Raw genomic sequence first — 26,664 nt, forward strand, 5'->3', positions numbered from 1 at the left:
TAGAAGGTTTGTAGGTCTGGCATGCAGCATGATTCTAGCCTACAGTTGGAAACTCAGATCTCTGTGGCATGTAGTGCTTTTTATCAGCTTTGGTATCCTGCTTTTCATCAAAAATTGATCTGGCCATGAACATCTGTGCTCTGATCACTTCTATTTAAACAAGCTTTGTTGTCGGGTCTGCCTTTGAAAATTGCTAGGAAACTTCAGCTGGCCCATAATGTGGTGGCCAGTCTATTATTGGGGGCTAGATGTTGGAATCATCTCACTCCTGTGCTGAAAGCTGTGCTCTGGCTGTCTTCCACCTTTTACAGGTCCCATTAAAAGAGCTGATTCTTACCTTTTAAGGTGCTACAGAAGTTAGGGCTGGGGTCCTTGAAGCATACTGTGCAATTAAGATCGACTTCCCAAGTGGTGTTCTCTGTGCCCTCAGATAACATTTGCAGACAGGTGGGACCAGAGTCTGGACCTTTTCATTGATGGTGCCTTTTCTTTGGAATGGCATTGTCTACCAGACAATGATAACATTTGATAACTAGCCAGACTCGGCTTTTAATTGAAACACATTTCAGCTGTTTTATGGTTGGTTCTTCTAGCCTGAAGGCTGCTTCATGGATATTTTTCTTTAGGCTGCTAAATGCTCTTTTTATGCTCCTGGCTGGCTCTTGGCCTTTTATGGTGGATATTTCTTATTACTTTATTGTATTATTTTCCCTCTGGATCTCTGGAGAGACAGTGTATAATTTTTCAAATAAATCAATGGGTGAAGTTTAAATGACTAGTAGTGTGGAAGTAACCTCTGGCAGTCTGTGTATGGCAGGGAGGAAGAGTTTGAGTCTGCAAATGTCGCAAGAGACATTATGAATATTCACCCTCATACATGATCCCTCTTAATGCCTGTGGGCAGATTCCCTATTTCAGCAAGTAAATCAGTTTGAAGCATATTTTGTGGGTTGTGTTTTAAGAATTGGATTTGGAAAGAGTTGCCAGGTGCTTTCTGTGAGAACCTGGCTGTCCCTCAAAATGACAGGAGTGAAGGTAGCCCCTTCATCTCCCTCCCCACTCTGTCTACTGTATAGCAGGCAAAGAAAGGCATCGATAAAGGATCGAGGAATGAATGGAATACTTTCTCAGCATTTTGAAACTTTTGAAGCATAGGACAAATCTGCAGGCAAAGATGAAGCAGCCTTACGACTGAATGCCTTCCAAGAATTTGTCCAGCTTTTCTACAACATCTTTCTCAGTCTTGGTTGGAAAAGTTAATCTGTCTTCTGATTCATCCTGCCGCTGTCCTCTCAGTACCACTGAGCTCAATCCAGAGCTGTTGTGCGGATGGGGACAGTGCTGCTTGAGTGCCCCTCCGCCTGCTCCAAAGTTTAAAAAAAGGTTTTTAAAAAGTAACACCCTGGGGGAGAATAGAGATATGCCTTGAAAATCATGGCGTATCTCTGCTGGCAGTGGGGGTCGTTCGGTGTTAAGAGGTCTCTGGAGGCTAAGGTTGGGCCCACCGCTGAAATGCACCGGGACGCTGGTGTAGCTCTGGGCAGCGTAGGCGTGCTGGTGAGGAGCTGGCTACCATGGTGGGTTGTCCCTGGGCCTCGCTGTGGCTGGGCACCAACAGATTTGCCTCTCCACTGGTGTAAGTGCCTGGAAAGGGCAAATCTGCTGGCATAAGTCTGCACCGCCTTCAGAAGGGGATTCCCCTTCCCCAATCATGTTGCCCATCTTTTAAATTGGAAACAAGCATATACATTTTTATGATGGTTATATATTTTAAAATAACTAGTTATTGTTTCAAATCTAGTGTTATGTCCTTTTCTGTCATAAATCACAATGGCCTATATACCATGCATCCCCCCAAAAACTTAAAGTCCAAAGCATTACATGGTTGGCTACAGAGGCAGTTTACTTACGATCAGGGGTTTCTAACCTATGGCCTTCCAGATAGATGTTCATGGACTGTGATTCCCATCAGGTCTACCAATTGACAATCCTGGCAAGGGCTGATGGGAATAGTAATCCATGAACATCTGGAGGGCCATAAATTGGAGAACCCTGCTTTACAACAAACTGTCCTAATGGCATTGGCGCTTCTGCACGGCCCCCTCGCGCCCCCACGCCGGCAGGAGTTCCGTTGGCGTGGGGACCAGTGAGAGCTCTGTCGACGCAAGCTGGCGTGCGAGCGAGGCAACGGGAACACGTTTGCAGAAGGCAGAAGCGACTCGCATGGAGTCGCCTTCGCCCGCCTTTACTGTGGGCTGCCGTTGGCGTGTAGCCCATGCGCTTCATCGCCCTCCGGGTCGGACGGGACAGTTATGTGGCCGGCTACACGCCCGCGAGGCCTCGGCACGCTTAATTTGCGATTGCATGATACAGTAAGCTGGGCTGGAGAAAGCGTCTTTCCAGCGGGTTGGCATCGCGACCGGGCCGTTAGGAAGACGATCCTCCCCAACAACAACCCTTTTAAAGTGGTTTGTTATTTAGAAACGACTTGACGCCGCCTCTGGGGAGGGAAGAGGCGTCAGGTCGCCGCTGCTGCGTTGCAGCAGCACCGCGCCGCAGGGAAGACGATCCCTCCCCAACAACAACCCTTTAAAGGGTTGTTGTTTAGGGCGGCTTGACGCCGCCTCTGGGAGTGGAAGAGGTGCGTTAGTGCGCTTCGCTGCTGCGTTGCAGCAGCGGCGCCTGTGCGAACAGCGGCCTGGGGGCGCTTTTTTTGGCGCCCCCAGGCCGTCGTAAACGGGCCGTGCAGATATGGCCATTGTTTTTTGTCCCTTGGTCTTCCCCACAAAATCAGTGATGCTTGCACAGACCCAGAGAGAGGAATCAAATCTGCTGTAGGGTTCACCTGTCGTGGTGTCTCCTCCTGTCAATTTATGCATTGCCCACTCGGTGGCTTCAGATTCTGCTTCGTTCCACTTCTTCTGGATTTGTGTCGATCACAATAAATGCATTGTAATGACTAGGAGAGCAATCCTCCCAAAGTCTGTTCAGTGGTTCTTACTCCCAGGAAAATGTTCTTATGATCAGTGTGAGAGACTGCTCTGTGAACCAAGAGATCCTAGGTTCAGCAGTAAACTTGCTAAGAGCAGAACATGCAAGTAACAAAATCATGGGAGTCCTTTCTTGAACTCATGGAGCTGTCTTATCCTGTTTCAGACCCCTGGTCTATCCGGGTCCATTGTCTGCTCTGACCAGCAGTGTCTCTTCTGTATTTTAGGTAAAGGGCCTTCATGTCACTCGCTATCTGATTCTTTTTACTGGAAATGCAGGGAGTGGTACCTGGGCCGCTGTGTATGCACAACAGGTGTTCTCCTGGAGGCGGAGGACATCTTGTATAGGTGTGTTGAACAGCAAGGCAGACTGGCTCATTCGACAGCACATCTTGCAGTGGGAATGGAAGCTCAATCCATCAGTCTTCCAGACTATCTGTCAGAGATTTGGGACTCTGGAAATGAACTTATTCGTCTCCCCACAGAACACACGGCTTCCTCCATTCATGACCAGGCATTACCATCCAAGTGCGCCTTGACAGCTCCATGGCCACCCACTATGATGTATGCCTTTCCACCTTTTCTGGTGATTCCTCATCTACTACGGAATATATGACCAGAGGGAGCAACAGTCATTCTGGTCGCTCCAAGGTGGCCAAGACGACCCTGGTACACAACGTTGCAGGAGATGGCGGTGTTACCCCCATGCAACTCCTAGATCTTTTGTCACAGGGCCCAATCTGGCATCCAAACCCTGGTTGGCTCAACCTCAACGTGTGGTTCTTGAAAGGAAGCAGTTGATACAGTTGAAAGGCTATTGAGAAAAGGTTACCTCAACCATGTTGGCCTCCAGAACACAATCAACAATTAACATCTGCAATTCCTCATGGAAAATATTTGTAAAATGGAGCAACAAAAATAAGGTTGATCCAGAATGACCTGGGATAGGGATTTGAAAGAGGTCTCTGTAGTTCTACCTTACGTTGTCAGGTAGTGGCACTATCCACGGTATGGTCATCAGTCAGAGGTGCTCCAGTTTCCAGACACCCAAATATCATGAGATTTCTGTGGGGAGTATGATTGTCCCAACCATCGGTCATTGAGCTTCCATTCCCACTCCAAGATGTGTTGTCAACTGAGCCAGCCTGCCTTGCTGATCAGATGTCCTCCTAGGCTGCTAGGAGAAGGGCCCTTCAAGGTGAGTAACCAATGGACTGTTCTTCCCAGAGATGTGATCAAAGAAAATGCAGCTTCAGGAAGAGATGGTTTGACCAGCTGGAGGATGCTTAACTCTTTGCCTATTCATTACTTTTCTGGTGTTAACACAGAGTTTTTTAAAAAATGTAACCTCACAAATATGTATTGGGAATGAGGCAGCTTGAGGTGGGGAGATGTGGTGGGAAAATGGTGGGGGAGAGAAAGGTTTGAGCTCTTCCCCCCCCTCCCCCCAGACTCTTGGTCATCATGCTACTTTTCCTTAAAACTGGGCTGGAAACCTATGATTCTAGAGTAGAGAATCAAATATGGCTACTTAAAACAGAAAATCAAATCTTTATGTATGTCACAGAGGTAGGTAGGATGCTAGAATGCCAGGAGAATGGTGACTAACTTTTTTTTATGAATTATCCAGGTGAACAACTGCCAATTATCTGAGTGTAAGACACATATAGATTTATGCCAGTGTACTAAATCATTCACTCAGAGTACTCCTGTGAATATTCATTGCTTGTTCGTGCCGCTTTCTAAGGGTCTCGCAACAACCTGTGTTTGCACTGTGGAAACTTTACGAATCTAATAATGCTTTGTTGTATAGTTTCAGTTATGCAAATAGACTTACTTATATTTGCTCTTGGTGGATTTTCTGTCATTTAGGTCCTGAATTGTAATAGGTTCCTGACCCCTACCTTTTAAAATGACCATCTGGGGTTTATTAGATATGTTTATAGCTGTGCTTAGGGTAGCTTTATTCAAGATACTATTTCTCAGCCTCCAAAGCTGCTGGAGGATACTGACATATCTAGCTTTTATGGTGGTGTTATAAGGATTTTTGAGAACTTATACGCTGTGTTTGAACACTTTAAACTGCTATATAAATGCTCAGTAAAAGGAAGAGGTTTGTTTTTAACAAGCTGTTGGTGTCTATCAAATGTTGATGACCCACAGGAGGAGAAAGATGTCAAAAATCTTCTTAGCTTACCTACCCAATGTTGTTCCCTTATTATTATTATTATTACTATTATTATTATTACTTTTTAATTGGCGATATTTGTAAGACCACGCAGCTTGCAATCTGTAGATTACAGATACCCACTGTTCTGTGACTCGGTAAGTGATAGCCGCAGCGCAAATGTTGTAACTTTGCTTTTTAAACTCCTCTAGATCCTTATCAAAGATGTCTGTAGGCTTCTAGCTCAGCAGTGGATTTATTTGTGTACTCTGTCAAATAGAAGAGAGTTTTTCTTCAACCTACAATCATGGTGGTAGCAATAATATAGTTTGCAAACTATGTGCGTGCCATGGGAGAGCTGCTAGTGAGGCCTGAGGATAACTGGGTTACTCGCAGCTCCTCTGAGTTCAAAGGACCCCCATGGAGGAGGCTCCCTGATACACCTGTTTATGATTAGTTGATCTGCCCTTGCCTCTTTCCCAGTAGTCTCTGCAGGAGGGTGGCAGTCCTGTTACATCCCTGCACTGGAATAAAAGGATCCTTTTAGACACTCCAGCACAGAGAGACTGCAAAGAACCGTTGTTTCCACAGAAGAGTGGGAGAAGCAAGGTGGCCCTCTCTGATGATGGGCATTTCTTCTATATTTTGAGTGTTATCAAAGGAAGTGTTCAGCTTTCAGTTAGGGAATGAAGTATTTCTCATCCATTGTTTAAGGAACTAGTGTAAAATAGGCCAAGGCTTGTCTTCGGTGGGTTTGAAAGCAGCAGAGGGCAATCTGCTTAGATAGGTTTGTGATCATTGAATGGAAATACTCAGTGGAAATACTCTTTTCTGTGTTCATGAGATAAAAATGGGAAAGATAAATTGTATCTGAGGGCTAGTGGCTTTGATGGGGCACCTTCTTGTCATCGTACCATCATCTTTTAAGGCTGCATGAAAGAACTCAACTGTTTTATTCATATTTCCGGTGCTTTCTCTAGGAGTTGCTCTTTTTAAAAAATGTGCACTAGGGTGGATTTTTTCTTGCTCAGTCCCAGAATGAGATTTGCCCAGATCAATGCAATCTGTGTCCCTTTTATTCTGCCCACTTGCTACTGTCTCCCTCCTTCCAGAGCATTTCAAAGATCTAATCTTGTGTGCAGAACGTTCCTGCAGAAGGGCTTCTCTTCTCTCCCAGCCCCACTACCCTATTATTTATTCTGAAGGTGCTTCAGGTGGCATTTTGTGGTGTGACTAACACCTTGGCAGTATTGAAAAGGCTCAGGTGTCTACTGCTGTGTTTAGTGTCAGAGCATTTTTCTTCCTGCTCTCGTCTTGCTCCTTAACCATCACCCTGGAAATGACTACTGAGAAGTCCGTTAAGGTTTCATTTTCTAATGCTGCAGAAACAGTTGGGCTCCTTCTTGCAGTTGCTCCTAGTCAGTGCAACATGCCTTATGATCCACCTGGCCACAGACTGTGGCTGATCAGTAAAATGTCACTGATTGCCTTAATTACAGCAGTGTTTTAAGAGCGTTGGACAAACTGTCACGAGAGCATTGGGTTGCGTGTGCAGAGTTGTATGCTTTGTGGTGCATGTGTTTGCTGGATCTGTAGTGAGTAGTTCATTAGATGTTGTAGTTGCAAACCTTAATGCCGCTAAAATAAAGGAAAATGCAACAATATACGATTACAAGATTGTAAAGAAATTAAGATACAAAACATAAAAAAACCTTACAGCAAAAACTGCTACCATATCTGTTTTGAAAGTTTGGGACGCATATACCTCTTTCTCGGTTTGATCAATAGAAACACGAAAAAGGCAACACTGTATGTAATGGAGGGATATATATCTGCCAATGAGAATCCAGTGTGTTCCTCATCTGCTCCAAGGGAGTGAGGAGCAGCCTAGTTCAGCCTAAATCTAATAGTATTGCATGTTGAACAAAGAAAAAAAATAGTGGGCTAAATCCTCAATTTTTTTTAAATAAATGTTTATTTTCTCAAACATAAAAAAGAAAAAAATTCATATACCACTAAACACTCCCACATCCCCAATTACATTAGTACAGAAGAGAAATAAAAACGACCAAAAAAGCCCAGGAAAAATTAAAACACAAATGACTAAACATCATGCACCCATTACTTCCTTCTGTCTCATTATGGAATTCTAATCCATTGTAGGTTTGCGCATACATTTAAAATGAATCAATTTATCAAATACACACTATATCAAAATACACAAAAACAAACTAATATTTTAATTCATTCTGCTGTTTTCTCGTTCACCTGATAAGAGTCTGCTGCTCCTGTGGAGGAGTGGGGAATCAAACCCAGTTCTTCAGATTAGACTCCACCTGCTCTTAACCACTACATCACACTAAAGGTGGTCCTTCAGATTCTGCAGTCGCTAAGCTATTTAGGCCTTTCAGATTAAGAACCAGTTCTTTGAAGCAAATCAGCAAACAGTGGAGTTCATTTAGGATAGGTATGATATAATTTCTTAGTCAGACAATAATCTGACAACATAAATTTAACTTTTTCTGTTAACATACTATACAACCAAAATAAAAATAATGATCTGTGCTAATTTCTTATTAATTTTGTCAAGAGACTATAATTCTGTTGATTTTTTAACATGATTTCTGATCTTTCTTGTGGAGACTCAAGATAGATTACATAGTGCAAGTCAAATGCAATCAATAGGTTGGGACAGCCAATAAACAGTGCAATGAGAATGGGACAGGACACTATTTTGGGGAAGGGGTATGGTGGGTAGAAACAATTTCATGTAGATCTCTGTTGGGTGTACTTTGGACCCAATCCTTCAAGTTTTGACAGAACAAATCCTTGGCAGTATGTTACTCTGTTGACCAAAGGCTGTTAACCAGAAGTAAATGTGCCATTTCTCATACTGCATTTTAAAATTCATGCTAAAAATATAAAGAGAGACAGTGATGAACAAATATTGCAAAACTGCTGTGCCATGTGGGCACATTTGTCAGGGAGCCATGGTTGCTCTACCTCCTTGTGGAGTGTAAAGGTACATAACATGAAATGGCCACATTAGGCAGTAAGGTGGGTTTTCTGTGTGATGAGTGTCATGTCTTGGCATCTGATAGCAGAAATACTTTCTATTGCCACCCTCAGCTTCCCCCCTGCCCTTGGATGGGGAGCCTGAATAGAAACTCTCTATGAGTAAACAGCTTGGTATTCCATGTGTCTGATACGTGATAGCTCAGCTGAACATTTAGATGCCGGAATGTGATTTGGTACATATATGCAGCATTACATTTTACTTTTTAAAGTTTTACTATCTACTCAATTCCATGCCTGGTTTCCGAGAGGATAGGGGAAAAGTAAAATCCGGCACAGTGTGATACCACGAAGATTGAGTCGCTGGAATGAAAGCTGCTGTGAGTGTTCGGAACACTTCTCTGTGATTCCAGTTTGAGCACCCGCTTGATCCCCTATTCGTTTTCAGAGAAGAGCGAGGGAAAATGTGGAACAAAAGATGTAGTGCGGCGTCTTTCATGAGCGTTGAGAATGGAATGTAACGTAGTGTGTATGTAGGACACAAATCTTGGTTTTGAAGTCTGAACTCCTGTTTGACTCCTGCTCTCCCTCAAAATGAAGGGTATGAGGAAAGATGCAGAATGGATTGTAAGGCGGAATCTGAAGCAAGACCTCTAGAACACTAAGCTTCACTTGAAGAAATATCTGTTTAAAAAAAGAAGCTGTGAGTGACAAGGTGATATTTTGTTTCTTGCTTTTTTTGTCTGTACAGGTGATTCAGGCGAGGCAATCAACTTGATCCAGTTGCATTTCTTGGTTGGCCATTTAAATTTTGTGCTGTAATTCTGGAAATCTTTTGATGCTGATAATCTCAGAAATCAAGCTTTTCCCCCTAGTTCCTCGTGCCCAGTCTGGAGTTCAGTCAGAGGGAGTGAATGTTTAATTCTACGCATCTCTCCATCCTTAGGGCAGGAAATGGGGCTGTTTTACCCTTATAATCAAGATTAAGTCTCCCATTGTTGTCAGTAGATATGTGAAATTTCCAGCAACTCTGAAACCATGGCAGGAAAAGGGTTTTTTTTCCTTATGGGGAAGTTGGGGAGGAAAACCCCAGACATATTGTGGGAAGATTGAAATCTATGCAGTATTTAACTTCCCCATCAAACCAAAACCCATCATGCTGCTTTAATACCATAGAATGCATCATGTGTAACATAGTTAAAATATGAAATTGTATTAATTGGCAGATTTATGGAATTTTAAAGTATAAATGCCTGCAAGCAAATATTGAATTTACCAGTGCTAGAATGAGAGAGCTGTGAAGTGCTGTTACTGCATGTATCTCAGCACATTACAATCATTTCAAAAGGGAAAAAATATTCATGTGAGTTTTCTTTTCCCCAGTGCTTGCCAAAATTTCCAGTGGGAAACTTGGACAGGGGGGGAAGCCTTCTGATTTCCATGCTGTACATTTTGAATAAGTAAAATTATGTTTAAAAGCATTCTTCCCATTACAAAGAAAAGCATAGCTTTGGGGGGTGTTTCCCCAAATTCCTTAACTTGTCTACTGAAAATCCGGGGGGGGGGGCTCTGTCATTTTTTCCCCCGGGCCTTTTTTTTAGCAGTGCTTCGGGGATCGGGCGGTATACAAATTAAATAAATAAATAAATAAATAAATAAATAAATAAATAATAATAATAATAATAATAATAATAATAATAATGTCACAAACTTGTGTCCAACCAACATATGCTGGTTACTTGGTACATGAAACTATTAATTACCTCGTTAGCCCCTAATCAATCTGATTGACAACTTATTCCTGGTAAGAAGTAGAAGAAATCTGCTATTCAAAATGGCCTCTGATATATATCTACCACAATGCAAATGATCCTGAGAAATTCTCAGGACTCCATAGTCTCAGTTCTCCCTCACTCACTTCTTGTGCATTGAGAGAATTATTTCCCATTCTGACTAAACTAGCAGACTGTAGTTTACATTTGCTGTTAAAACAAGGATCCTAAACAGTGGTTTGCCCCCAGTTTAAAATCCTGGTTCATAGGACAAGTACAGACTATAGTCCCCAGTTCAGGTGTGATGCTATGAACTCAGGAGTAACAAACTATTTCATCACTACTGTTGGCAATTCAACATGTTTATCCTTGTCATTAGATGTGCTGGTGTGAAGTGTATTATGATGCAGAGATTGTCCCAAGGTGGGAGGGATGCCTAGTTACTATTCCATTCGACTTATTGCATTTATTCTAATTTTATAAAACAGTGTATGTTCAGAAGTAGAAAAGTTTCCACCCTTATCACTGGCTGTTAGATAGATTATTCTATCATCAGATGAATACTACGGGCGGCCCAATCCAAAGCTTGAGGAGGTTGGGGACAGTACCGCTATCATGCTCCCTCTGGAGGGTTTCCAGAAGGTGCAGGGAGGCAGCTAAAAGGAAAAAAAATCAGACTCCTCAAAGCCCTCCACAGGGTTAAAGAGTTATGTTCCCCAAAAGGATGGCGTAAGTCTAATGTTTTGGCTGACTAAAGTCAGCTCCGCTGCTGGGAATGCCCCGGCTGGCCCCTCCCCTACACTGTTATCCAATCAGAAGTCAGTATTTCTCCATGCTGGCACTGACTTCCAGGTTTCACCATAATGGAGCTGAGGGGCACCTGGTTGCCAGTACCTTTGCCTCCTGCACTGGCAAGAATGCCCCTTATACTGGCAGAGGGGGGAAATGTGCTGGCACGGCCCCACACTGCCACCATCAGCCCATTTACCCTTCCCCATAGGATTGGGCTGCTAGTATTTATATAACACTTTTGAACACACTGGAAGTTCTGTGAGGCTGTGTTGTTCAGCAAATCGAGCTCTAATATAGTTCTAATTCTAGTACAGCCCTCCCTCTTGAGAACAATGTTGGCAAATATTAATTACATCTGAGAGTTACATCCCATTAAAATTGGTAGTTGCTCTTGATCCACTGTATGTTGCAATCTCCCATGTAATCATTGCTATTCGTGTTTGGGAAAGTGAAGCCTAGAACAAGATCTCTGTTGGGAAATTTAGTATACTAGTCAGCTTTCTTAATGTTCCATGGGTGTATAAAGATATTGGCACAATTCTGCAGAAATGGCAAGTCCTAATGAAAGCTCTTTCTGTTGTATCCAGAAACATTTGTGATTTAAGAAATCTGTGATTCAAAATGTTACATAAACACTAGCACAGTTATGTTGTGTCAATTCCCAGGTACCTCATCTTACAGCAGAATTGCACTAGGAAGGTGTCCTGAGGATGGCAATTTATTTATTTATTACATGTATATTTCAGATTTTTATCCCACCTGGCCACCACGACAACGGGTCTTGGAGCAAGTAACAAGTTGATATACGATTAAAAATAGTTAAAATAGATTAAAACCTAAAAAATGATATAACTGTTCCTTTATAAAAGATACGTTAAATATCATAAGCACAATACATAAAAAGTTAAAATATCAATAGGACAGATAAATTGTCAGTACTTCTATTTACATTTATTACCTGTTCTTTACCAGGTAATCTCAATATTTAATTGAACCATGCCCAACTATTCATTCTTGATGGACTTATTTAGAAAAACCATAGTATAATTACTCAATTTACTATTTGTGTAAGCCTGATAAAGACTAGTTTTCAAACTCCAGTTGGGCTAATTGTAATGTAAAAAAAGGTATCTGTAGATATACCTCATGTGTGCTTCTCAAGACTCTTAGCCCCTCAAAAGCCTGCAGTATGTTAAGAAACAGCTTAAACAATCCTAACTCAAATAGGATTTGGTCCCTAAAAAATCTCAGTGACATTTTACGCCCTCAAGCACTTTATTCAATACTGGAACATTTGCCACTGTGTAGTATTTATTTTAGGTTATTTGGTCTTAAAGTTGCATTCTTCAAGAGGGATTCCGCAGCTGGAACAAGGAAGAGAACTTTTCCTTCAGAGGGGCTTCATCATCCAAGCTGGTTAGGTCGTGCCTCCAGCTGTTCAGGCAGGCCTATGCAATTTTTTGCAGCTCTTCTGGACTGTAAGGAGCTTCCCTCTCCAGTTTCAAAAGCCCTGCGTTCAGTCAGGAAACTGTTGCCATAGCTCCACTGATCAAATTGGTGAGAAACACCATTTAGAGAGGTGGTTTTTTATTACTTACCTCAAGGAAAGGCAAGTCAAACCATCTTCTATTGGCCTGAAAAAGCAGAAAGAGGCTTTTAGGGATGAGTCCTGAAGCAAGCCAGAAAGTAGCCCCTTCCTTGTGCCTCACCAAGGCTATGTAGGCAGGAAAATCCAAACCAAGGGGTTTACCCTTAAGACCTGCAAACTTGCAGTCTGGACCTCTGGATGTGTCCAGTGACCTCCAAGGGCTGGGAGAGCCTCCAGAATGACTGTATTTGAAAAAGAACAAACCGGTGAGAGTGTCTATTCCCCCACCCTTTCCCATTGAACATTGCATCGGAGATGGTGGAAGGAACAGGATTGGGCCTTTTCAGAGCCCCTGCTCAGCGGCTTCCAATTTGGGCAGGAAACCTCTTCCCCTGGGTACAGCGGCAACATCGGAACTACACAAAATGGCAGCAGCGCCATCTTGTACACCACCTTTTCCTGTTCAGTCCAGTGAGTGGATGATGCATCCCTGGGCTCTGCCTCAGATCTTATGGGGTCCACAAGCTCTGCAAGCGGGGTAGATGGCAGATTTACTACCCGGTCTGTCTCAAGCAGCGAATGCAGCTGGATGCTGGGAAACTGCTCCCACCAGCCCCCGCCAGATATTTATTTATTTATTTTAGCATATTTTTATCCCACCCTATCCCAGAGAATAATGTCACGGCAGCAGCCAGTGAAGCTGATGCAGAGGTTTTGCTGCTTAAACAACCCTACCGACCAGCTTCCCCTGATCCAAGCAAATAGGAAAACTCAGAGTGAGCACATGTAGCCTCTTCCCCCAGAAAGTACAAGAAGGTGCTGAAAAAGACCAAGTACTTTGAACTAGCAGAAGTTGAGCATGCCTTCTCCATTTGATCTGAGTCAGTTTCTTCTGAAAAGGAGGACAGAGGTTGGTCAGAAGATGAGGAGGAATCCCAGCATCAGTCATCCAGATTGTTTCCTGCAGAATGTTTTTCACAACTGCTGAGAAAAGCCATTGCATCTTAAATATCAACTTAAAGAGTCTGATGCTTCCAAGAATACACCATCTGCCTAGCTGGATGACAAAACGTTCCAACAGCCAATAAAGCCCATATCACAGGTAGCCATTTCCTGAACGTTTTGACAAGGCTGTAAAAGGGGAATGGGATTCACCTGGCAACAGTACTGATTTGGGCCAAAAATTCCTATTCCCTGTCTGAAAAGGCGATGGAAGGTTTAAAATGTGCCCATGATGGATGCTCCTGTGGTTACCCTTCACTTTGGGATGATCTTACCGAAGGAAAGTGAAAATGTCTTTTTCCAGACCCCAAAACTAGGGCTGCCAATTTGTACCTACCAAGCAGAACAGAAACCCCAATCAAAAAGGAGGTTCAGCCTGACTACGCAATAAGAGGTAGACTTTCCATGCTTACAAACAAGTGGGAAGGGACAGTAAGGGATGAGTGGGTGTGAAATGTAATTCAGGAGAGATACAAAATAGAGTTTATTTCCCCCTCTCCAAACATGTTTCTGAAGTGACAAAGCCCCACGGAAGGAGGAAGACAAGTTGGACTTACTGTGAAGGGGTCTTCTCTTCAGTGGGGTGAAGTCCTCCAAAATTCCCACCCTAAATTGATGAAGAATGCTAGAATGTGGAGTTAGGATTGTGGAGCCAATGTCTGGAGAGGGAAGCCCCCTGCAGTCCAGAAGAGCTGCAAAAAAAAAAAAATTGGTAGCCCTGTCTGAACAGTTGGAGGCATGACCTAACCAGCTTGACAGACCTAATCAGTACTAGTTTTTTTTAATTAAGGTAGTAAGGGATAACTACATAGTCAAACTAAACAGTAATATCTTGGAAAGCAAACAGAAAAGATCTTATTTAAACCTACTGTTATGCCCAAATCTCTCAACATCAGTGTGCTTTGAAAGCAATTTGGATTCTTTGTTATATTTTATTCTTAGCCATGGAAACAAACTGGAAATGTTGGGGATTCTTGTGTAAGAACGAAATAGGGGTTGGTTGTTTCGGTCAGATCCGTAGAGGACCTTTTTTTTCTTTCAGTCTTCATGCCTTCAGCAGAATGAAGGTATGACCACAATTTATTCTATCATTCAACAGTTTATTATATATGTAGATTATATACTCCTATATAAAAGTGCTGTGTTCAGACTGTGTGTCAAGGACTTGATGGAAAGCGTTGAACACGTGACTTCTTCCCTTTACGAAAGATGCTGCTTGCCAACTGCGGGTCATTTATAACGGTCAGCTTGCAGGAATCTGTAGAGAGTTGATATGAATCAATGCAGCTCCATAAACTATTCTTACCTGTTTGATGTTGTTGAGGAAAACTAATTTCTTGCCAATTGTAATTGTGTGAGAGAGCTTCTGTCCAAATAATCATTTATTTTGTTTACTACAGATTTTTTCAAACTTCAACTTACATTTTTTTCCCTACATTTCATATGGCAGGAACAAAAGATACCTGTTCTGTAATAGCATAGGGCACAGAAATTTGCAATGCTTTTGCGATTGTTCTTCTAGGAAATGAAGGTACTTATATTTTTAAATTCCCTAAATGTGCTAGTCAGTAATGTTTTATCTGTTAAGTGAATGATAAATGATGCGTTTTTGCTGTTAAATTGGTAAACATTTTAAAAGTGTTTTTATACTGTAAGTGTGTGTGTGTGTGTGTGTGTGTGTGTGTGTGTGTGTGTGTGTGTGTGTGTGTGTGACTGATGGGTGAACCACCCTATTGGGACTGGAGAGAGTCCTCTGACCATCAGCAGGAGACGTCCTCCTCTTCCTCCTCCTTCAGTAGCTGCTGCTTGCAAGGATCGGGTGAAAAAGTCCTCAGCTAGCATTTACCTCACCTTTCCTGGATCACAGCACTGCTATGTCACCTTTTACCTTGGCTTTGTAGTTCAGGGTGCTCCTGGCACAGTTTCACTTCAAAGCTTTCTGCTTTTACTCACAGGCCTCCTTCTCTCCCTTAGAAGTCTGTGACTCAGACCCTGCACTGGAGTAACCACCAAAACTATAGTCATGTGACCAGGAGTTTTCCTCTTTCTCAGTCCTCTTCCTGCCCACACAAATGCCCTCCTCCCTTTCCTGATTAATATTGACTATGGCTTAGTGATGCATCTAAGTTGATGTAATCATAGTTAGCCTTTAAATAAGTTAGAACCTGTCTTGAATCTCTCTGTGAAAGCTAATTATGGGGAGTGTTAACTAAAGTTATCCTGGTACAAAAATAAATACCAAACCATAATTAAAATTAAGTGGGCATGGTGAGGATTTGTTGGGGGGAGGAAGGGAAGAGGTAGAGCCATGTTTTAATTATTAGTGTTTACATGTGATTAATTAATTAATTAGTTAAATGTCCAGCCCACCATCCCCTGTTAAGGCAGGCAGGCAAAGTCAAATTTACAGTAATAAAACCATAAAATGATTTACTCAAGTTACTTCAGTCATTTCAGTGTCGGCCCAAAGCCAATAAGTCATCAAACCAATCAGAGGAAGGGAGCAATCAAAATGAATAAAGGAAGATCATAAAGCAATAAAACAAAAGGAGAAAAAGGAAAGGGGGGGAGTGGAAGGCTGATGGCTAAGATGGACACTGTTTCTATCTTCACCCATAGGCCTGGGGGAACATCTCCGCCTTATAGGACTGCAGAATTGACGCAAGTCCCATATGGCCAAAAAGGCTCTGTGGACAGTCAGACATTTTTTCACTCTCTACGTTGTCACGGTAGGACCCGTGAAGCTGCATTCTGAACCAGCTGCAGTTTCCAGAGCAGTCTCAAGGATAGCTCTGTGTAGAGCAGGGGTAGGGAACCTGCGGCTCTCCAGATGTTCAGGAACTACAATTCCCATCAGCCCCTACCAGCATGATCAATTGGCCATGCTGACAGAGGCTGATGGGAATTGTAGTTCCTGAACATCTGGAGAGCCGCAGGTTCCCTACCCCTGGTGTAGAGCATGCTACAGTTGTCTAGTGTGGAGGTGACTGTTGCATTGATCACCGCAGCTAATTCAGTGTACGAATAAGCATGTTTTTGGGGTAGCTTCCAGATACTGGGAAACAGCTTTTTTGTGGTTTCAGATATTGGTTGCAGTTGTTGGCCTTATCAGCAGCAAAGTCACCAATTTTCTGTCCAGAAGGAATGGAGCGTTTTCTGTCTTCTAAAAGAATAGTGTTGTGTTAATGCAGACAACAGATTGTTTTTTACTTGAAAACCAGCTCAGAAATTTAGGACCCAGACTTGTTTTTCACCCTTCAGGGCTTTGTAATGTAAAGATCAAATTTTCTGATGATTGCTACTTCAAGATCTAATCCTGACTTTTTCACAGTTCAAATAACTTTCTTAAAGCTATTGCCAATGTGTTGTATTAGTTTAAAAAGCATTTGGGGTAACGCTGTTTGTATTCACCACAACAAAAAAATTAGCCCAGCGTCTCTCCAATTTCTTATACTTCCTTTATTGCTTTAAAAGGGTCCATTGAAATTTGGGGCCTGTATAGAAAATAAACTCTTCAGAAATGAATTCATCCCCCGGTTTAAGTTTACATATAAACATAAAGTGACAAGAATTTTCCATGCATGCTTGTTGTTGTCATACAACAAAACATTCTGATGTCAACTTCAAAATAAGTTTTGGTTTGGTTCCTGACACCATTTTCTTGGCCAACCCCCCTCGTCCCAGGTAGCATTTGTTCACAGCAGTCCCATTATCCCCAACATTTCCTGCCTCTGCTTTATGCCCCAGATAATCCTTGGAGGTCTCCCATCTAAGTACTTGCCAGTCTCAACCCTGCTGGGCTATCCTGGTCAGGGCATTTTAATCATGAAGCTTCATAAATGTGATGACTGACATATACAGCATCAATCCTTATCTTTTAATTGTAAAACCATTGCAGATGTGTGTCTGATGTTTAAAGGAAGTAAGGTATGTCTCCAGATACTGCTATTGGCTATCAGCTTGGTCCCTTGGAACAATGAAGTGAAATTGCAAAAGGTCAAGCACTTTCAGAATGCACTTGCAAAAGTGAGTCTAGTGTTCTGAGGAAGTAGCTGTACAGTCACAAAATGCTACAGGACAGTATCGTGCGCAATTCAAAGAGGACAGTATGCTGTTTGCCCTGACAATGATGGCCTAGGCTAGCCTGACCTTGTCAGATCTCAGAAGCTAAGCAAGTTCAGACCTGGTTAGTACTTGGATGGGAGACCAAGGAACACCAGGATTGTTACGCAGAGTCAGGCAATCGCAAACCACCTTCTCTTCCCTGTTAATCTCCCCGGTTACCGTAAGTCAGCTACCACTTGAGGGCACTTCATGTACACTGTACCCTGCTTATATTATTTTGTTCTGTTAAATCATCCAAGAGATCTTTGATCTGAGTACAAAGCTAGTCCCTGAAAATACAAGCATGTTTTCTTGTCCAACTAGTTCAACTTTGTTTTCCGCAGAGAGCTGGAAGGAGAAAAGAGTGGGCTCTTGATTCTGTGGACTAGACTGAGGAGGAAGGAGAGGGTGATTCCCCACTTCAGCCTCCTGTTGCACATAACAGTTAGAACCTGCTCATCCCTCAGCTCCAAGAATGAACTTTCCTGGGATCTGAAAACTGGGAAACAGGGTTGGGTGTAGTGATTCGCAAATACAAGATCATGGAGCTTTTCCACATGCCTTTTGTTATGTTAGACGTTGTGGAAGAAGTATGGCCAACAGGTAGCCAACAAACAGACCCCTATGCCCAAGCAATACTTTTTTGACCCATGGCAGTGAAATTCAATTCAGGTGTAGCAAAATGCTCACCATTTCCCTCAGAAGAAAAAGAGGGGAAATGTGTTCAAGTTCTGAAAGAAAGAGAAATGGTACTGTGGAGTGTGGAATCTGTCAGGCCTTGTATGTAACTTAAGTGCATACATACCAGTTTGTGTGCTATTATGCTTGAGCAAATGTGTTCCATAACTGTGAGGTGTTGACTTCTACATCCTACCAACTTTGCTTTTTTTTATCAACTCCTGATTGGGTGAGTTTTGTGTGTCAAAATATAATTGCAGTCCTTGGATGCTATCTAGGTAATAGAATTACCCTCTAAAATGCAGAATATCTCCATCTGTATTATTTATTTCTTTGTGTGGAAATTTGAACACTGCATGCTTTATTACATTCCTCCCATTCTTTTCCTATACACTTCAACCTTGCTGCTGCAGCCTGACTTTTTTCATTATGCTTGTATAGACAACTGTCTAAATAACTTCCCCTGATAATGATTTGTTTATAAACCCACTACTAAACAATATTTTTATAGCTGAGATCATAGATAATCTCTTTCCCTGAAGCAAGTGGCTTTAAAGATCTTGAGTGGCTTCTAACTGGTCACGGTCTAGGTTTCATTCCTGATACAATCTGTGCTTTTATATAACTTTATGTGACAGCAAGCCCATTTAATATGAAGCCTATTACGGCAAAAGTAGTTTGTGTATTGTTGCCAGGCTGGTTTGAAAGGATACTTGACTATAATTGCTGCAGCAGCAACATGCATGTTCATGAAGCTCCTGCTGTGGGTAAATCAAAGTGATGTGCCTTACCACCACATTGGTCATGAAGTTGCACAGTCATGTCATTTTCTGGGCATTTGAAAATCACAGTTGATCTGGCCTGATTTTTGCTAACTGCTGATTCACATGGTGGGTTGTGTCCAGTGCAAGGGTTGCCAATCTTCCCAGATTTCCCTCCCCCAGGACCCATTTCCATACCTAAGGAAATTTATTCCAGAGGTCACAAGACTTGGCTCAGTGCAATAACTATGAGGGTTAGGAGGAGAGGGAAGGGGGCAAATGATCTCGCTTCTTCCTCTTCTTCTTGTGGAGCTCCACTGCAGCCTCCCTGCTATAATTCCATGTGGTCCTGTAATCTTGGGCATACTTTTTCCTGGGACTGAGTGGTGGGTTGTGGTGTTCTGCTGGATTACTTGCTGTCTGTTGTGAATTTTCTGGGCTGTGTGGACGTGGTCTGGTAGTTCTTGCTCCTAACATTTCATTCACATCTATGGCTGGCATCGTCAGAGGCACATCACGTTAAGATGCATTTCTCTCCATAGGAGACTGACCAGCAAAGGCGATTTGGAGCTGGTGAACAGAAGACAGTGATTTAAAGATTTCGTGATGGTTTCTGTGATAATATTAGAATGTCACACTGGGATCCATTATGTTATGATTATATTAATGCAGTTTTGGATAGATGTACTATGTTTCTTTTTTGGTCTGCTTCTATCTGTTTTGAATTCCTTTTGGGTTGTATCTCTTTTCTATGTCTGTCAAATTAATTTAAAAAATAATTTTAAAAAATGTGTTCCTCTTCATGGCAGATTTAACAACCTTATGATACTTTGTACCTGAGTTGCCTGTCAGATGTTAAGAGACAAGTTACCGATACTTGCGTGAAATGGGCTGGTTGAAGCTAAGCCTGTATTTTACCACCAGTGCTGAATTTGGGGATTATGGGTATTGTTGACATGCCAGTGACACACTCTCCACTGCATTGCTAAATGAACCTGATAAAACTTATGTTATAGTAAGCTGATCATATAGTACCTCTGATCTCAGCATCAGCGGCTCCACTTCAGGGCTGTATGTTGATTCTTACTCGCTTTTGTAATATTAATTGATCCGAGAGACTGAATGCAAATGCGATATATGAACTTCATGTCTATACCACTACTTCCTAGTAAATTGCTCTTCTCGCACTTCTGGCAGCGGTAACAGTGGATGGGAGTTTGAGTTATGATCTTAACATCATTTTTTATTTTTTCTGAAATGTTGGCACTTTAGAGTTCAGTAAGCAGAGATGCAGAGAGGGCTGCTTGACCCGTAAGCACTTGTTGGGTCATGTGTGAGATTTCCTCTGCTGTAATGTTGCAAAGTGCTGGCTTCCTTTTTCGTAACTGCTGCCCTTGATTACTATCAGCATTGAGTGGTAGTTTAGTTTTGCGTTACAGCCAGGTGTCATGTGCCACATTAAATATTTAGATTTGGTGGGAGGAGCTAGGAAGAAGAAAATTCAGATTAAAATTCTGGTAGTAAATAAGGCTGCAGTAGCTTGAAGAATCCTTCTAAGATCAATGAGAAGCATAGTACAGTAGAAAGCATCTCTTTCATGTGGGTTGATCTGATCTTGCTTTAGTCTTCTAGAGATTGTATACCCAGATATTGTTGGTGAAATCACTTCTGGCCGATCTGGCAGTTTGCTACTGAGTGTTCATTGTGTAAAAGGTTGTGCCCTATTTGACTCTGGGTTGACAGGTTGGTCCATTGACTCATCTGATCTGGTTAGTTAGGCACCTTGCAGCCAAATATTGTCATGCATTTCATGAAGCTAAGGACGCCACTATGTAGAGAGCAGCTTATGGGAGAAGTAAGGCCTGTGTCCGGGAATGTTTTCCTGTCCATCACGAGACTAATCTCTTAGATTAGATTCCAGGGCAGGGGCAATACTGGTATCTTTCACTTAAGAGATGGAGGATTATTTCATCATTGGCTATCGATGTCAGTATTTCTCTTGTTTACACTAGAAAAAACATTACTTCTACTTGCTCAGGTAAAAATGCACTGTTCTTCAGTACTCTGTTAATGTTGGGTTGGATCCAGCCTACTTTCTCACTCAATCATCCCCAATTCCCCTCCATATTACAGCCTCTATCCTACATGGCTTTTATTCAGGCCAATCCTATTATCTGTAGTCCAGCCTTTTTGGTCAAAGGGGAGCTCCACCTCCGCTGGTCACCACAGAAAAAAGCTGGTTGGATCCAACCAAATATGTGGAGGAAAGCAGGACACAAGAATCCTTTTGAATTTTTCAGCTATGATCCAGAATGCTGGCATGTATCAACCTTAGAGCTGGAAGAAGTCTGTAAAGAAGAGCCATTTAAATTGAAGGACACCTCTTTAGGGACAGCTTCGCAATTTGCTCAGTGGAGTAGCAGGATGCCTTTTACTTTTGCAGATGCTTTGTTGCTGGCTTTGCTGTGGACAGACAGATTAACCATTTTTGTGACAATCTCTGTACAACGGAATAGCTAACTTGTCCACTCCCAGGGAAAGCAGATATGGCAAACACATTACACTATGACTCAAAAGCAGGGGTCCCCAAACTACGGCCCGGGGGCCAAATGTGGCCCCCTGAAGGCATTTATCCGGCCCGCCAGGCATGGTGGCGATGGCTCCATTCATGTGCAGTGGGGGCTCGAGGGAGAGGAGGAACCGGCCCCAATGGCTGTTGATTGCAGTTACATGATGGCACCCCCAATTCTCCATGAATTTTCTGACCCAGAGTTGGAAACCTTTCATGTGGCAATGCCTGCTTCGCCCTTCCCTCTCAGCTACTCCATGTGTTGCTTTCAGGCTTTCTGTTCCGCCTCACTCCCATTGGCATCAGCCAGGCTGGCGAATCGCTCGCTGGCTGCTAGGGAGGAAAGAACCCAGGAAGATACCTGATTAGATGGAATGCTTCATTGGGAAAGTTCTGCTTTTTTTTTTTTTTTACAGGGGAAGGTATTCCACAGCCTCCCCAACAATATTTGGAGCCCACCCTGTACTTGACATACTTTGGTCACTGTTCTAAAAATAGACCATGACAGAAAGGCTGAAAGGTGAAATCAAACATTTTACAATAATTTGTGCATAGGAATTTGTTCATAGTTTTTTTTAGTCCGGCCCTCCAACAGTCTGAGGGACAGTGAACTGGCCCCCTGTTTAAAAAGTTTGGGGACCCCTGCTCAAAAGTCTTGAGCTCCAATCCAGATCGAACCATCACAGGACTGCTACATATTGTATTAGTTCCTTGCTACTCAGTGGTTTTAGAATTGCTGAAGCTAGTCACCAGTTCATAAATAGGCAGGGGGGAACTGAATCTAGTCACTTCCTAATAAGGTTCTGGGTCCAGTAATAGGCAACATTCATGGGTCTGCCTGGTGGAAGGTGCCACATGTGTAAATACTGCTGCATTGAAATGACATTCAGTATTGGCCCTGGGGTAGATGTTGCAGCCAATTTGAAGCAGCTGGTGGGAAACTGCTGTCATTTCTCAATTTCATTTCTTCTCCCGGCTCCTTCTGCTTTCAGATTCTCACAAACATAAAGATAAACACAAAGACCGAGAACATCGACACAAAGAGCACAAGAAGGACAAAGAGAAAGATCGAGAAAAATCCAAGCACAGTAACAGGTAACAACTTTAATGTTATTTTAATCCATGTATGATGAGAGGTATTTGCATGCCATGATTATATTAAATTTTATGGTGTTCATAGGTGATGGGGGAGAGCTTGTGAATGTCTCAGCTCAGCAGCTACACATTTTACTGGTTGCTTTCTCTCCTGTAAGGAGACTCAAAGGGGCTTACAGTCTCCTTTCCCTTCCCCCTCCCCCCAGCAAACATCCTGTGAGATGGGTGGGGCTGAGAGAGCTCCAAAGAACTGTGAGTAGCCCAAGGTCACCCAGCTGGCATGTGTTGGAGTGCACAGGCTAATCTCCACAGCTCAAGTGGCAGAGCAGGGAATCAATTTGCATATTTAGTAAAGGCTCACGGATATGTTGTTGAAATGATCACCATAACTGGAAAAGATAGTACAAGGCAGGAACTGGGTCTGCTAAAAGAAGGGGGAGCGGTGCCACCACCCCTGACCTCCATGCAGACCAGGGGGTGAGGCTCAAGGGTGGGACCCCGCCTCCGTGCAGGCAAGTTGGAGCTTTTGAAAGCCAGCTGATGCAGGGATGGGGGAGAAGTTGTCATATCTGGGTGCCATTTCCTACCCATATGCCTCTGAGCCGGTATTGTGTACTGTGTACTTATTATGATTATGTGTTAACAGAAGCTGAGAGCTCAGGACCTGTCTAAAATATAGACAATTTGCATAATTTTTCTTCTTTGGCATAATTGAATCTGCTTTGACTAGTTGTAGATCTATGTAGGAAACTGAAAACCCATCAACTCTGTGACTGCCAGAAGGCTTAGTCTATCTCCCCTCTGCTGTTACCCACATGCTTTTATGGGTATCTTTTAGAATCACAAAGGCTGTAAACCTACGTCTAAAAAAATGAAAGCTCAAATTGTTGTGAAGCTGGACTTTGCTTAACACCACATGCTGCAGCTCCGTGCTCAAGTAGATGCGCTCTGTCTCTCACTCTGTCTCTGTCTCTCTCTATGTTCCAGGACAACATATGAAACACCTTGTATTGCACACTCAGGGACTATGCATAAATAATCAAAGGACAATTCAGACACCCCCCTCCCCCTTAAGGGAATAAGGAGAGATGCTTGCAGCAGGAAGAACAGTGCCTGGTGTTTTAATTTAGTTCTGTAACTATAGCAATAGTGTTTGGTATTTTGCAGTGTCACAGTGAATCTAGAAACATGGTACTGTGATTCCTGACCATTTCTTTAAGTGCGCTTTTTGTACTTCAGGATGTGATTGAGTGTATTTCCTGTGCTGATACCTCTCAATGAAAACTGTAGAGTAGGTGAATTTTTACATATTTCACTGGATCAGTTAAATCACCCTAAGTATATTTAATGCTTTCCGTCCCTGAAGACTGACATTAGGAAGCTTGTCCTTTTATTTATTTAAGGAATATGCACCCTGCCTTTCCATCATCAAGGACCCACAGGTTTGACTTCCATCTGAGGAAAGCATAAAACATGTAGAAGAAGAAGAGAAGAAGAGTTTGGATTTATATCCCCCCTTTCTCTCCTGTAGGAGACTCAAAGGGGCTTACAATCTCCTTGCCCTTCCCCCCTCACAACAAACACCCTGTGAGATGGATGGGGCTGAGAGAGCTCAGAAGAACTGTGACTAGCCTAAGGTCACCCAGCTGGCTTGTGCGGGAGAGCACAGGCTAATCTGAATTCCCCAGAGAAGCCTCCACAGCTCAAGTGGCAGAGTGGGGAATCAAACCTGGTTCCTCTAGATCAGGGGTAGGGAACCTGCGGCTCTCCAGATGTTCAGGAACTACAATTCCCATCAGCCCCTACCAGCATGGCCAATTGACCATGCTGACAGAGGCTGATGGGAATTGTAGTTCCTGAACATCTGGAGAGCCGCAGGTTCCCTAACCCTGCTCTAGATTAGAATGCACTGGCTCTTAATCACTACACCACGGCTGCTCCATGTAATCAAAATTGTGGGAGAGGGAAGAACAGCATGAGTTCTAGGGGTAAAAGATGCAGTTCCGGATAAAACAAAAGCTTTGGGGTGTGGTTTTGTCTTGGCTTTTGTTTCCGGATACCACTGCTTGGAAAAGCACATGGGTTTGCAGTAATTCCAGAAAGGTAGCTGGGTCATCCCACCAGCCCTATATGCTCTTGTGTGTGTAAAACGTTGGCTGCAAATTTGGCCTAGCTGTGTGTGGTTTGGCAGCTTTTCTTTGAAGCTTTGTGCGCAGAGTCTTTGTTTTACAAGGAGAGGAAGTCTAAATATGGTTGGAAGCAGCCAAGCCGGATACAGAAAAAGGGACCCGAATGGCGTGAAACATTTGCTTGGTTATGTCACCCTCGACTTGCTTTCCTGTTTAATTAATCTCTTAACAAGAAGTTACAACTTAAGCTCTGAATAGAGATCCCATCAGTGGAGAGTCACACTTGCCGTAGCCATTTAGAGAGAACTTGCAGGAATAACATTACTTCAGTTGTCAGTTATTGCCATCCTTATCTTTAAACTTATATTTATATATATTTAAAAAACTTAGCAAAGAAAATCTAACAATAGTGATTTGTGAATTATTCTCAATTCATGTCCCTATTAAAATACAACTTGTAGGGATGAGCCGCTGACCCAGCAGAACCGTAGGCAGAGCGCTTGGCATGCCGGCCCAACTACAGCCTTCTGGTCGCACCCACTCCCCCATCCCCCACCCCCCCAGTGAGTCACAGGTCATTAACTACCTGGCTCACAGCCACCAGGTGTCCCAGACAAAGGGATAATGGGCCCTTGCCCCCAGGTGTGGATTAGGCCCAGACACGGACGCTTCCTCCTGCACGTACCAGCCCGATGAGATCATGCATCACCTGACGATCTCCCGGTCTCCCGCTCTCCCGGCCTCCCGCCGATCCACCCCTTTGCCCGCCCCCAGAGAAACCCTAATAAAAGGTGTCAGGAACTAGCACGCGGCAGAGTTGCCAGGATCACGGACCCCCGCGCTCCCGCTGCTGGCTCTCTCCACCAGATGATATCTCCGCGTCTCGTCTCGTTCTTACGGTGACTCCGCGTGCACGACTACAACAACCATTTGCTAAGTTTTGCAAGTTTGCAAGAGATATATAAATATTGTTCATAGCATTCCTTTCCTAACCAAATTTTTTCCCAACTATAACATACAAGAGATTACAGAAAGGTATGTTAGCTTAATATGACATTTGGAATGATAGATCTTAGATCTACTGTTGAAGGAGAAGTCAATCAACAAGTTTTGTTTTTGGTTTTCTTTCTTCTGTCCTCATCTTCTCAAACCCTTTTTTCCTCTTTTCTTCTCTTTTTTTAATGTCAAAGGAGGAACTTGATTCTCCGTGATAAGAGATGATTAATTAAGAGAATTGATAAGTTAATTGGCCTGTACTTTATTAAGTGAGATATTGCGTCAATCGAATATGGAAAAATACTTGTTACCTTCCTCTTTTTTAAATTTTGTAACTTCTTTTAAAATTTTCAATACATTGAACTAGAAATTTTTTTTAATTTTTTTTTAAAAAAAACATTGCTTCAGGATGCACATGGAACGAAAGGCTTTTTGCTTTCCCACCTCCCAAGGACAAATATCTAAGAATAGATCTTCAAACTACTTGGCTTCCTGTGAATCAAATCAAAAAAGCTTTTATGAAAACAATGTATCTCTCTGACAAAAAGAGAGGGAAGGCTCACTTTAAAACTCTTCATGGTACCAAGAATATCCTCTGCCAGCTGTTATTTGCTCCTGTGCACAAAATGGAAGGAGCCTTTCAGACTGCTGGGCTGAGTTGAGCAATGCAGCACTTCTGTGGCTTGAATGTTCACTTTGGCTATATCGCATTTTACGTACTTTCTTCACAGGAATTCTGGAGTTGTAGCCAAATAACATCTACCCATTAGTCAGGCTTCCTAGTTTTCTGCTTTTTTTAGTTTATGGTTCCCTTTCAGGTATTTGTACACTTTTTTGACAATTTACAGCTTCCTCAAATGTCCTCCCTCACAGATCACAGGCTGAAAATATATTTCTTAGAGGTGCTCCTTGCCAGGAGATAGCATACGCAAATATAACCATAGGTATTGTCGAAGGCTTTCACGGCCGGAATCACTTGGGTGCTGTGTGGTTTCCGGGCTGTATG

The 26,664-nt window shown here is 42.8% G+C and overlaps 1 protein-coding gene across 1 annotated transcript in view; it reads left to right on the forward strand.

Annotated features, from left to right (window-relative positions):
• The window catches only part of TOP1 (DNA topoisomerase I), a 91,965-nt gene that overhangs the window by 20,328 nt on the left and 44,973 nt on the right, over nt 1–26,664 (forward strand). Inside the window, exon 3 of the mRNA XM_048496442.1 lies at nt 22,431–22,533. Coding sequence (XP_048352399.1) covers nt 22,431–22,533 — 103 coding nt within the window. The remainder of the gene's footprint in view (nt 1–22,430; nt 22,534–26,664) is intronic.

This window comes from Sphaerodactylus townsendi, linkage group LG05 (assembly GCF_021028975.2).
Source record: "Sphaerodactylus townsendi isolate TG3544 linkage group LG05, MPM_Stown_v2.3, whole genome shotgun sequence".
In the NCBI taxonomy this organism is placed as follows: Eukaryota; Metazoa; Chordata; class Lepidosauria; order Squamata; family Sphaerodactylidae; genus Sphaerodactylus; species Sphaerodactylus townsendi.